This window comes from Octopus bimaculoides, chromosome 3, assembly GCF_001194135.2.
Source record: "Octopus bimaculoides isolate UCB-OBI-ISO-001 chromosome 3, ASM119413v2, whole genome shotgun sequence".
NCBI classification, from domain to species: domain Eukaryota; kingdom Metazoa; phylum Mollusca; class Cephalopoda; order Octopoda; family Octopodidae; genus Octopus; species Octopus bimaculoides.
In genome coordinates this window covers 167,829,822-167,842,066 of record NC_068983.1, presented here as the reverse complement: position 1 = coordinate 167,842,066, position 12,245 = coordinate 167,829,822, and the positions used below count along the sequence as shown (strand labels likewise).

Below are 12,245 nucleotides of genomic sequence, written 5' to 3'. Positions count from 1 at the left end.
ATGGACTGAGGGCTCTCCATGTCTTCATACCTTTTAATTGCTTTATCTACCAAGGTACTGTCAGTTCGGATAGCTGGTCCCTCTGTTGGCAGACTCTCTCTCCCATTCATTGGCTTCGTTTAACAACCTTTCTAAGTAGTGTGTCCAAGCCTCTCTCTTTACAGCATCATTAAATGCAAGTGAACTGTCATCCATGTGGACACATTTCTCTCCTGTGATATCACACTTTTCTCTCACACACTGTCTTGCAATATGAAACACTTCAAGTCCCTTCTCTGGTCCTCACAATGCAAAACATTGGCAAATTTCTTCTTATCTGCTTCCCCTCTGGCTAAGTAAACTTGTCTCCTAGCTTCTCTTCTGACTGTCAGATGCAATTCCCTGCTACCACCACACTTCCAGTCAGTATAAATTAGAGACATGAAAAAAGAAAAATGTTCAGATCACAAAAGTATTTATTCAAGTTATTCTAAAAATTAAAAAATTATATATATAAAAAAAAAAAGGTAAAAATAAAAATTAACAATGTAACCATCTTTATAAATACGAACCTGTCTTTTTAAACACCTGGAAAACACTGATTTAAAAACTCATTGAAGACAAACTTAAAAGGGAGGCTGTTAGCACGTTTGTGAGAAGGTTAATTTAAAACTTGCATTAGTAGTAAATGCCACATAATTAAATTAGGTGGGAACTAAAAAATGAGATTACCATAATCTGGTTAAATCTGTAAAGTCTCTCTCTTGGTTAATCTTTTAATTTTTGGGACATTCACTGGCTTTAATACAATGGCCATCATGCAGCACTTTATTGGATGAACACTGACAACCTGAAATACAAGGCTTAAAGCATCTGTTTATAGGCTTCCCATTAGAATCAGTATTGTCACAGGTTTGCTGACAGGGGGAGGCACAATCATCAAATATAAAGCCTTTCTCTTCTTCACAGTTGGACACTAAAGTGTGAAAAGAAAAAAAAATAAGTAAAATATGAATATACTGGCAGCTGATATATGGACATAATTTTTATTAAGGGAGGATTTGATGTCAGAACAGGAAAGTATTAAAACAATGTATGTTTCTCCATCATAGTTATTTGGAACCCAACATTGGATGTTCCAAGTGCATTTGGATGTCTAACTACAATTGATCAGGAAGGGAGCACTATCATTGCATTGTTACAGAGATATGAAGTCAGACATGTAGAGGTAACTTATAAGTATTTAGAGAAGAAAGTAGAAAGAAAGTAAACAAGAGAAAGAAATGTAAACAGGATAAGAAACATAAAAGTAAATAAAGAAACACATTTTTTGTGTAGATTTAGAAGATTAGTGAAAAAATATAGGTGAACGATAGAAAAAACAGGAAGTTTGAAGGAGAGGATAGAGGGATGCATAATTTGTAATACCAAATAAATAAATGAAAAGATATCTTTCCATTGATGTTACCAATTTTACATAGGGTCGTAACCTATTCATACTTTTGCAGCTCCAGCTGTCGTCCTCCTCAAGAACTGAATTGAAATACTGACCATCACAATACACTCCCCTCTATCCACTCCTTTTCATACACTTCTTGTTTTTCTTTTCCTCCCCTATTTACATTATTTTTCACTGATCTTCATTTAATTTATATAGTTTATTTATATTCATTCACTAGTTCTTCTTTCTTTCTTGCCTTTAACCCTCCAACGTGGAGTATAGGCCACTTATAATTGAATTCCATGTCGCATAATTTTTCGCTTCTGTACTTGTACTCTGCCATGAATGTCCCCCTTTCTCTAGTTCCTTTTGTGTTGATCTACGCCACGAGTTCTTAGGCCTACCCCTCTTTCTATATCCATCCGGATTCCACTGTAAAGCACTTTACGCTGCATTTGGTGTGTCTTTTCTAATTGTGCTACCAATTCCACTTCCACTTAAATATTTGCTCCCTAATCGAAACTTGATTCGTTCTTTGCCATAGCTCCATATTGCTTATGTATTCGGGCCATCTGATTTTAAGTATACTACGCAAGCACCTGTTGATGAATGATTGTATTTGCTTATTTGACTTAACTGTTGTTCACCATGTCTCAACCCCATACAATAAAACCACTTTTACGTTAGTGTTAAAAATTCTTATTTTGTTCTTTATTGAAATTACACTTGCGCTCCATACTTTTTTTAACAGGTGGAAAGCGGTCCTTGCCTTACTTATTCTCGTCTTAATATCTACGTCGGTGCCGCCTGACAAAGTTATCTTACTACCTAAATACATAAACTCAGCTACATCCTCTAGTTCACCGGTTTCTAGTTTAATACATTCACTGTTTTCTTCAGTAACACGCATAATTTTTGATTTGTCGTGATTGACTTTCAATCCTACTTTGGCAGCTATTGCTTCTAATTTTGATGTTTTATTTTGCATTTGGCTTATATGTTTATGAAAGTAGTGCTATATCATCTGCAAAGTCGAGATCTTCTAGAGATTCTGCATCCATCCATTCAATGCCTGTTTGGCTTTCAATCGTAGTTTCCTTCATAATCCAATCTATAACTAGTAGAAATAAAAAGGGAGAAAGTATACAGCCCTGTCGAACTCCTGTTTTTACTTCGAATTTATCCATGTAAGACTTGGCATGACATTCCTTGGTAAGTTGCTCTTATTATACATATATACTTGTCTGGTATGCCATAGTGCTGCATAATTCTCCATAATCCTTCCCTATCTATACTATCGAATGCTTTTTCGAAATCAATAAAATTAATATAAAGCGGTGCATTCCACTCTGCGCTTTGCTCTAAGATGATGCGAAGAGTGGCATTTTGATCTACACATGAACGGTTCTTCTTAAATCCGGCTTGTTCTTTACGCAACAATTTGTCAACTGCTGTCCTCATCTGCTCCAAAAGTATCCTGTTAAAAACTTTTCCGGGAGTTGATAATAACATAATCCCTCTATAATTTCCGCAAACACTTAAATCACCTTTTTTTTGGCAATTTTACGATGAGTCCCTCTTTCCAATCATTAGGCACATTTTCTTCCTACCATATCTTAGAAAATAATGGATGAAACATTTCTACCGCTATTTCTATAGCTGATTTCATTGCTTCAGCTGGAATATTGTCTACACCTCCCGCTTTCCCATTCTTGAAGGATTGTATAGCCTTTCTTATTTCAAACTTGGACGGTGGGTCAAGGCTGATGTTAAGATCCTAATTTCTTGGCGCAATGTTGGCTATTGTGTCTGGAGGTAGTCTATTGAGCAAATCTTCAAAATGCTCCTTCCATTGATTTTTTTGTTCTAGAATTGATGTTAGCATCCGGCCATTCTTCCCTTTTACTGCCTTTTCTACTCTTACTCTCTTCCCGGATAGTAATTTAGTTGTGTTGTACAGCTCTTTCATGTTCTGGCGCTGGGCTGCACTTTCTGCTGTCATTGCTAAATTTTCGAAATAGTAATTTTTAGTAATTTTTCCTTCAGCTTCTTTCTTACTTCTATGGCTGTTAGTATCTCTTGTGATATCCACGTCTTATTCTTTTTGTTTACACACCCTACGCATTCTTCTAATGATGAAATAAAAGCATCCTTAATTTTCGACCAAGTATGTTCTATTGTGTTGCCTTGCATCCTTTTTACTTGCATTGATTTGCATGATGATGCTTTTCTGTATTTTATTTGGGTGTGTTTGTGTTTTAGTAAATCAACATTGTATTTTCGTTGACCCTTACATTCCTCTTTTAAAGCCCTTAACTTCAGTTTGCCACACTGCTTACTCTTTTCCTGTTCACTACTTTGTTGTTCAGTTTCTTCCCTCCCAATTTTTTTCACTCTCCATCACTTGCTTTCCTCTCCAAATACTTATAAGTTACTTGAGATATTAAAGTCAGACACCACAATGCAATAAAATGTTTCCTTGATGGTCCATTGCCATTAGACATCCAAATACACTTGGAACATCCGATGCTGAGCTCCAAATCACTGAAATGTGGAAACGTATGGAGGGACTAATAATCCGTACTTGGGGTTATCTTAATCTTTCCCTACATATGTTCTGTTTATCATAACTACTTAAAAAACTATACTGGAAGCTGGTTGGATGATGATAATCTATGTGGAGTTATAACTTTGATAGGTTTCGGCCATGTCAAACTTAATAGCACCACCTGGTGAAATCTTTTAGTTATATATGGGGCACCATAGCCACCACCCCACTCTAGCAAAGAGTTATTATTGTTGGAGACATATCCAGATGTAGGAGGTTGGTCTGGGATTTCTTGAAAAAATTGGTCCAGAGAACTTTTGAATTTTATGGGATCCATTTCTGTTTTGACATATTTTGGTATGGCATTAAAGAGAGCTGGACCAGTTGGAGAGAAATGTAGATATCTGTAATATACCACTCACTCTCTCACTATATATAGAGAGAGAGAAAAAGAAAGAGACTCTCTCACACACATATTGAATATATAATAGTTATACAAGCTGTTGAAAGTGCATGTCTCAGAGCATCGTTCTTACAATCATGAGGTAGTGAGTTCAATTCCTGGACCAGGCTTTGTGTTGTGTTCTTGAGCAAGACACTTTATTTCACACTGCTCCAGTTCACTCAGCTGTAGAAATGATTTGCAACATCACTGTATTTATTGGCCTTTCCCTTGGATAACATAGAGATGGGATGCTAGTTATGTATGGGCGATTGCTAGTCTTCCATAAACAACCTTGCCGGGACTTGTGCTTCAGGAGGTAACTTTCTAGGTGCAATCTCATGGTCATTCATAACAGAAGGGGCTCTTTAATCTTTTCTGGAAGCAGTTGTACAAAATAATTTGCTTTTCAGTTTAAATTGTTAGAAATGTATAAATATCAACTCACGGCAGTTTGTCTGTGATATCCAGTTCAACCTGATATTAGTTTTAGCACATTCATGTGCATATATCTGTAATATATCACACAAGCACTCTGATTTGGAAGTACAGGCACACATATCATGAACACAAGAGAAATAGAATGGTTCAGGAGGTATTGCTTTGTGACATTTAGAAAATACAGTACTCTGAAAAAAACAAAAAAAAAGGTACAGTGGGATGAGAATTAACATAAAACTATAAATACAAGAACAACTCTAAGTTTCTCTTATCCTTGGTTCCAAAAACCTTAATGAATTAAACATTTTGCCAGACCATCTGTGATCTTCAGTATTTTATCCCTTTGCTTCTTAATATCAGAAACAGTAGATGAACCAATGCCCCACAGCCTATGTACTGAAACCCATTCCATTCAACAACTCTACTTTATCTTGGATCAATACAAATTGGTGTTTGTTTGACATGTAAACTCATGGTACACACAACACTGCTTGCAGTCGTGCTATGAAGTAGACTGGCAGCCACAGGGATTTCAAGTTGCTGAGTGATACTTAGCATGGCTTTCGACCAGGTAGGAGCTGCCTGACCCAGCTCTTACAACATTACGACTGGGTGTTGAGGCAGTTACTCAACAACTCAAATGTGGACGTAATATACCTTGATTTTGCAAAAGCTTTTACAAAGTGGATCATGGTGTGATATGCCACAAACTGCGTGATCTTGGCATAGCTGGAAAACTTGGAGAGTGGTTACATGACTTTCTGAAAGATAGAAGTCAGGCAGTAGTGGCTAATGGAGCCACCTCTATGAAAACACAAATAATGAGCGGTGTTCCACAGGGCACTGTCTTGGGACCATTGCTTTTTATAGTCGCCCTCTCAGATATGCCCTCAAGTGCCCAGATAGCCACCCTTGCAAGCTACACAGACGATATGAAAGTCTCGCAGAAAATACAGAATGCCAGTAATGTTGCATATCTGCAGCAGGAGTTGGACTCAATATACAGATGGGCTGAGGACAATAATATGCAGTTTAATGCTGAAAAATTCGAAGCCCACAAAGAGGATTGTCTATTTGCAACTGCTCAGCTACTGGGAAAGGCTGAAACAGCTAAGACTCTACTCCCTGGAGAGAAGGCGGGAGAGGTATGCAGTAATATACATCTGGAAGATCCTGGAAGGAATTGTGCCAAATTTTGGCATTGAAAGCTACACCAATGCCAGAACGGGCCGACACTGCATAGTGCCAAAGATCCCAGCAATGCCATCGCGTTTCAGGACCAGTTACTGCAACAGCTTGGGATTCAGGGGCCCACAGCTTTTTAATATTTTCCCAAAGAGCCTGAGTAACCTGCCCAAAGTAGATGTAGGGGTTTTTAAATCAAAGCTGGACCTCTTCCTGCCGAGAGTCCCAGATTAACCTACTTCACGGCAAGAGGTGCAAATGAGGGTTGCTAAATCAAACTCCATTCTTCACCAAGTACCACATATCGGAGGAGTGAAAAACATACACGACTAGGTGAAAAGCACTTCATTTAATATGTGACATTAATAAAAATCTGTAAATGTACAAACATCCAGGTTTCTGAGTACCTTAATTAAAATTTTTTTATATATATATATATATATACATATATATATATAAGTACTTCTATCAACTAACATTGAAACCAGTTAAACTGTCACAGAAAATAAAGAATGAATACATTACTTTGATAATATCACATTTAGATTCCACTAAAGTTTTTAATCGAGGACTAACTTCACTGCATGGATGTACATTGGTAGTTTCTTCACAATCTTCCTCTGGTTGAATGCTTGTCTAAAAAATAGAACAGTAAAGAAGCAGAAAAGCAATTTATTTGCAAACATAAAGCAAAAATACAGTTATTTCTTGAAATTTACACTTCATCTTTTGTTCCAGACTGTGGTTATATGGCATCACGTTGACTGACACTAGTTGTCAAATGATGGTGGACTGACAAGTGCACACACACACACAAGGCAGTGTTCAGCTTTCACTACAGTCACCCAAGGTGCTGTACAGTGGAGCTGAACCTGAAACCATGGGGTTGCCAAACAAACTTCTTAACCTTACAACCAAATATTTTTTTCAACATGACCAAAGGTCATTTAGTTGGAGAAAAGAAATTTGCAAGAATTTTTTTTTTTTTTTTTTCAGGCAAGTAAGTATAACAAGTCAAACCAATATCTTCATCCTTTAATGTCCATCTTTCATGCTGGCATGACAGAATCTGCCAAGCTCCAATGCCTGTTTTTGGCATGGTTTCTATGGATGGATGCCCTCCCTTACAGAGTAAAAGTCGCAGTTTTGATAGCGCTAGTGAGGTCACCAAGTAAATTGCAATGCATGGTATCTCAAACGAGTTGGGTCATAGTATTGAGTGGGGTGAGTTTATGCCAGGTGTTAAGAGGTTCAAATGAGACAGAAAGTGGCATCTTGCTGCAGGGGTTGGGAAGAGAAAAATTAATTACTTACAGCTAAACACAGTCCGTTTCTTTATACTGACATCATCAATGTGAAAGTGTTACATTATTATGTTTAAGGAGTCAAAGACAGAAAGTTAGTTGATAATTGTTTTCATTAAAATAAAGACAATAATGAAAGTATAGATACCTTCCAACCATTTGCAAAAATCTCGTGTGAACTTGTCTTCTTGCCCTCGGTGGTTAACAAGTCGTCATCTGGGGAACCATTGAAATTTCCACAAAGGCCACAAGTTTTTCCTTGGTAAGTTTGTGAGATATATAACTCAACAAAACCTTCCCCGTTCCACACTAACTGTCAATACAACATTAAAAGCAAAATTAATATTGATTATTAACTTAGTTAAATATCAATTCACATTCAAGCTACAAACTTAATAATTACTATATATAATCATTGTTTTAATGTCTGTTTTTCCCATGCACACATGGGTCAGAGTTTTCTATGGTCTAAAACCCTTCCTGTTCTCAAACTCCACTGGTTTCCAAATGAGGTAATAATCTTCCAGTCTATCAAACTGCAAACAGCCTTAACATGTTTACGTGGAGAACTGGAAAAAATTAATCTTTATTTTTGAAATCACTTGGTTGGAAAGTCAATAGTTTTGAATAAATATTCTTGAAAAACAAACAAATCTTCCTTGTTCTTAAAAGTAAATAAATCATGAAATAGTTTTACTAAAACAAAAAATGACCAACAAAATTTGAAAGACAAACTACCTTCATTCCAGTGCTGGTCTGGAGAAGTAGATTTCTGTTAATTTTCTCGACAAAAACATCGTTGTTGTGTCCAAATGGTAGCTCAGTGTATACCCCATCAACCTATAAAGGAAAAATAATCATCATTGTTGCTTTAATGCTCACTTGACTACATTTGCATGGGTCAGGCCGAGTTTATTGATGCAGATTTTCTATTGCAGGATGCGCTTCCTGTCACCACCTCTCACCTTTTTTCCAAGCAAGGTAATACTTCTCTATGGCCAGACGTGATTTTGCAGTCTATTAGAATGACATTGCTCATACTTGTTTACAACTATGAGCAATTTCAAGGAGACACAAAATAATGGAAACACAACTTTTTATTTAATTATATTTTTTTAACTCGTAATGATACATTCAAAACTGTTCTAGTCTGCATATGCATTATGTATGCCTTGTACTTCGCGATAGAACCCAATGTTTTCCACTGTTTTAGCAGATATTTATATTTAGATAAGTTAAAACGCTTGACAAATCTAATTTTTGAAGAGCACAAATGAGCAGAGTTTCAGTCACTGAACTGTTTAATGTAATGAGAAATACAGTCTCTAAAATCAGTTTGGCATTCCGAAATCAAGGTAAAACCAGCTCTAGTAAGCATGATTCTGGATGGAAAGCAAAGCTCACAGAGAGGAACTGCAGAATAACAAAATGTCAAAGAACCATTGAATTACAGCAGAGTTAAACCACCAGTTTGTCAATCAAAACAGTTTGTTGTGAGTTCCATAAAGTCAGATACTATGGAAAGGTTGCAAACTCCTAAACCTTTCTTGTTCCCCATCCACACTGTCTACATTATCAGAAGTGGTTAATGGCTGGATGGAATAATATCATCTTTGATGAATTATCATTTACCCTTCTTCCTTATTTCAGCACAAGTCCATGTCTGAATAAAGCGTAAAGAAGCTTTCAACCCTGAGAGTTTGGCTCTCATTGGGAAGCATAGAAGTGTTTCTGACACAGGCAGCCATATCACAGAATTATCTTGGCCTTTTAGCTGTTCTGTATGGTAGAAAGAGGCTGCATAGATTACTCCCAGCCCCAATCATTTTAACTCAATAGAATCAAGCATTTATGATGCATTTTAAGCAAGTGAAAAGCCACTTCTCTCTAACATTTTTCACTAAAAGAAAAATGAACTTCAAGAATGACACAAAATTCTCTTCAGAACTATTCAAAAATTGCACAAACCAATTACTTGGATGTATTAAAGCTGTGATTGATTCCAAAGGTGAAACAACTCCATATCAAGTAATAGAACTTTCCAGTTAATAAGGTTTTTCTATTGATTTTGTTCAGCCCCTATATATATACACACACATATATATATACATATACATACATATATATGTACACACACACGTGTGTGTGTGTGTGTGTGTGTGTGTATATATATATATATGTATACAGGGGTTGGACAAAATAATGGAAACACCTAGCATCATAATTTTGAAATGTCTATAAAACCGTCAAAAGTTTGTTTATGTTTTTTTATTTATTATTAGTGTTGCTTAATATGTTTTGCTAAAATTGCAGTTTCTTGCCAAGAGGTTGCAGTACCCCATACGTTATTTCTATCTTTTCAGTGTACTGTAGTGATCTGGAGATAAAATTAAGTTACTTGGGTATGTTTCTAGGCTTCGTCGTAGTTTTATAAGATATTCCAAGTGCACAGGGCTAATTTATGCATATATATATATATATATATATATATACATTCACATATATACATATACACATGCATGTACATACTTATAACAGAATTAGTTATTAGTAGGTGTAGTACAATATTCTTATTAGGGAATGCATCAAAGAGAAATAATAGTATAATCGAAGAAAATAATGGAGTTTGGGAGGGGGTACAGTTTTGTATATGTATGTATATACATGTATTTCTCCTTTTATGTGCAGTTTCAGTTCTAAAAATTTTACTAACCAAAAACATTGCAACAAACACAACAATTATTATATTGTTTTTAAAAAGAAAGCTTTGCTTCTCAGATATCATAATAGGGATTGTGGGGTGTGTGCACACAACATTGGTATAAGGTCTCTCAATATTTCTGTGTCTCTCTCTCTCTCTCTCAGATTCAAGCTGGTATTCTCAAAACAAGGTTGGGTGCCTATTCATGCTCTATTATGGACATACAAACAAAAACACCTTTCCTTAACAGACAATAGGTGTATGGGAATATCTGTCTGGAATACAAAACTAATACTTACAGTGATGCCATTATTTGGTATTAGATTTATTTCCAACCCAGCAAATCTGACAGTGAGATTCTGAGGTGATGTTCCATAGGAACTTCTATGTTGAACCTCCACCCTTTAATAATCAGAAAGAAAACAAGACAACAATATAATAATAACAACATGTCTAACATCAAGAATCTTGAAAACCAAATAGAAAAATGAAGTAACAGTAAAAAGTTCCACAGAAAATAAATTATATCATTTAAAATTAATTTTGCTTGCACCAGGCAAGTCTTCAAGTTAATCATTATACAATTTAACCATTTTGTTGCCAGATTAGTATTTAAATACACTGCCTTTGTTTCAAATGAATTTGGAAATAAAGATTTTGGTAAAATAACTTTGTCATTATTAAGTTACTTTGGGACAAATTAACATGAAATTTTAAGGGAAAACGTTTTAATTTTGATCATTTTAAAACAAAAAGTTTGAATCACAGGTCCAAGGGTGGTTTCAGATGTGTTGGGTGTTAAAGGCAAGGAGGTCAATTCCAAATTAATTAAAAATGGAAGCATGCAGTGAGGAGGAAGTCTAATATTTGTAAAATAGAACTTCAATTATGTCTTATTGAACCACCTCAGCAAAGCCTGGTCTTATTGAATAACTGAAAGAATCTAAGGGTTTTAGAAAAAAAAGGAAGCATATTCGCTGATTTGGCAGTTTAAAATATCATTTAAAATGACAGTCTCATTAGTATTTTATTATCAGGATGAGAGCAAGGAGAATTTAACTGAGAATGATTTTAAAACATGATAGTCATATGAGTAGCTTATTTGAATTTTATTATCAAGAATGAAATAATGTTTCAATTTCAGCAACTTTTCATGGAAAAATATATCAAATATTGGCAAGAGCAAAGATAAGGTAGTGAAGAGACATCGGTGAAGTCATTGCTTCATAATTACAATACTGAACTCAACTATATCTATTGGTCTGAAAAAGTCATTTTAATGTTCGGTGCTGTACAAAGTTTCCATATCATCCAAGCTGACTTGGACATTTGATTTAGAAGTTGATCTGTGTTATGCTTTGAATGTGACAACTGACTGCTATAAACCTAGGGTATGTTAAATTCCTCACATACATGCAATGGACTGTCAAATGAACAACTTCTTCAGTCCTGATGGGATAACAACCATGTCAAATTTGTAACACAGCATAAAGTACTCAAACATTATCCGTATCAGGTTGCTAGGCAACTTATATTAGTGAAAGAATTTTCAAATTGTCATTTTTGCTCTTTTACACATTTCAGTCATTTGACTACAGCCATGCTGGAGCACCGCCTTTAGTCAAAGAAATCGACCCCAGGATTTATTCATTATAAGCCTAGTACTTATTCTACTGTTCTCTTTTGCCAAACCATTAAGTTACGGGGATGTAAACATACCATGTGGTTACTTCCCAACCACATGGTTCTGGGTTCAGTCTCACTGTGTGGAACCTTGGACAAGTGTCTTCCACTATAGCCTTGGGCTGAACATAGCCTTGTGAGTGGATTTGGTAGATAGAAACTAAAAGAAGCACATCGTGTATGTGTATATATATATCGGGTTGGCAACTAAGTTCCTGCCGTTTATTTAAATTTTGGGATCTATTTTGTTTTCTGAGAATTCTATTTTTGAATCATTTTGGAATCTTTCTTTTTTTTTTCTAGTTAATTTTTGTTTATTTTCAGATCATTAAAATGGAATGTCAAGTTAAGAAAAACGAGCATTTTTGACACCTCCTTCTTTTTGCTTTTAATCAAGGTTCTAAGGCCGCAAAAGCTGCTCACGACAGTTGTGCTGTGTATGGAGAGGGTGCCATAGCTGAAAGAACCGCTCGTGATTGGTATGCCAAGTTCGAAAATGGAAATTTTGACCTCAAAGACAC

The 12,245-nt window shown here is 35.7% G+C and overlaps 1 protein-coding gene across 5 annotated transcripts in view; it reads right to left on the bottom strand.

The window, feature by feature from the left end:
- Positions 1–437: 437 nt before the first annotated feature.
- The window catches only part of LOC106883525 (kielin/chordin-like protein), a 134,575-nt gene continuing 122,767 nt past the window's right edge, over positions 438–12,245 (bottom strand). For 4 of the 5 annotated variants that reach the window (XM_052966684.1, XM_052966686.1, XM_052966685.1 and 1 more), the window contains 6 exons: positions 10,341–10,443; positions 8,079–8,180; positions 7,489–7,653; positions 6,562–6,672; positions 4,859–5,039; positions 438–955 (listed from right to left, as the gene is read on the bottom strand). In XM_052966684.1, the coding sequence (XP_052822644.1) occupies positions 756–955; positions 4,859–5,039; positions 6,562–6,672; positions 7,489–7,653; positions 8,079–8,180; positions 10,341–10,443 (862 nt within the window). In that variant the 3' untranslated portion in view covers positions 438–755. Of the gene's footprint in view, positions 956–4,858; positions 5,040–6,561; positions 6,673–7,488; positions 7,654–8,078; positions 8,181–10,340; positions 10,444–12,245 lie in introns of those variants that run through there. The other variant, XR_008263765.1, reaches the window with a different exon arrangement.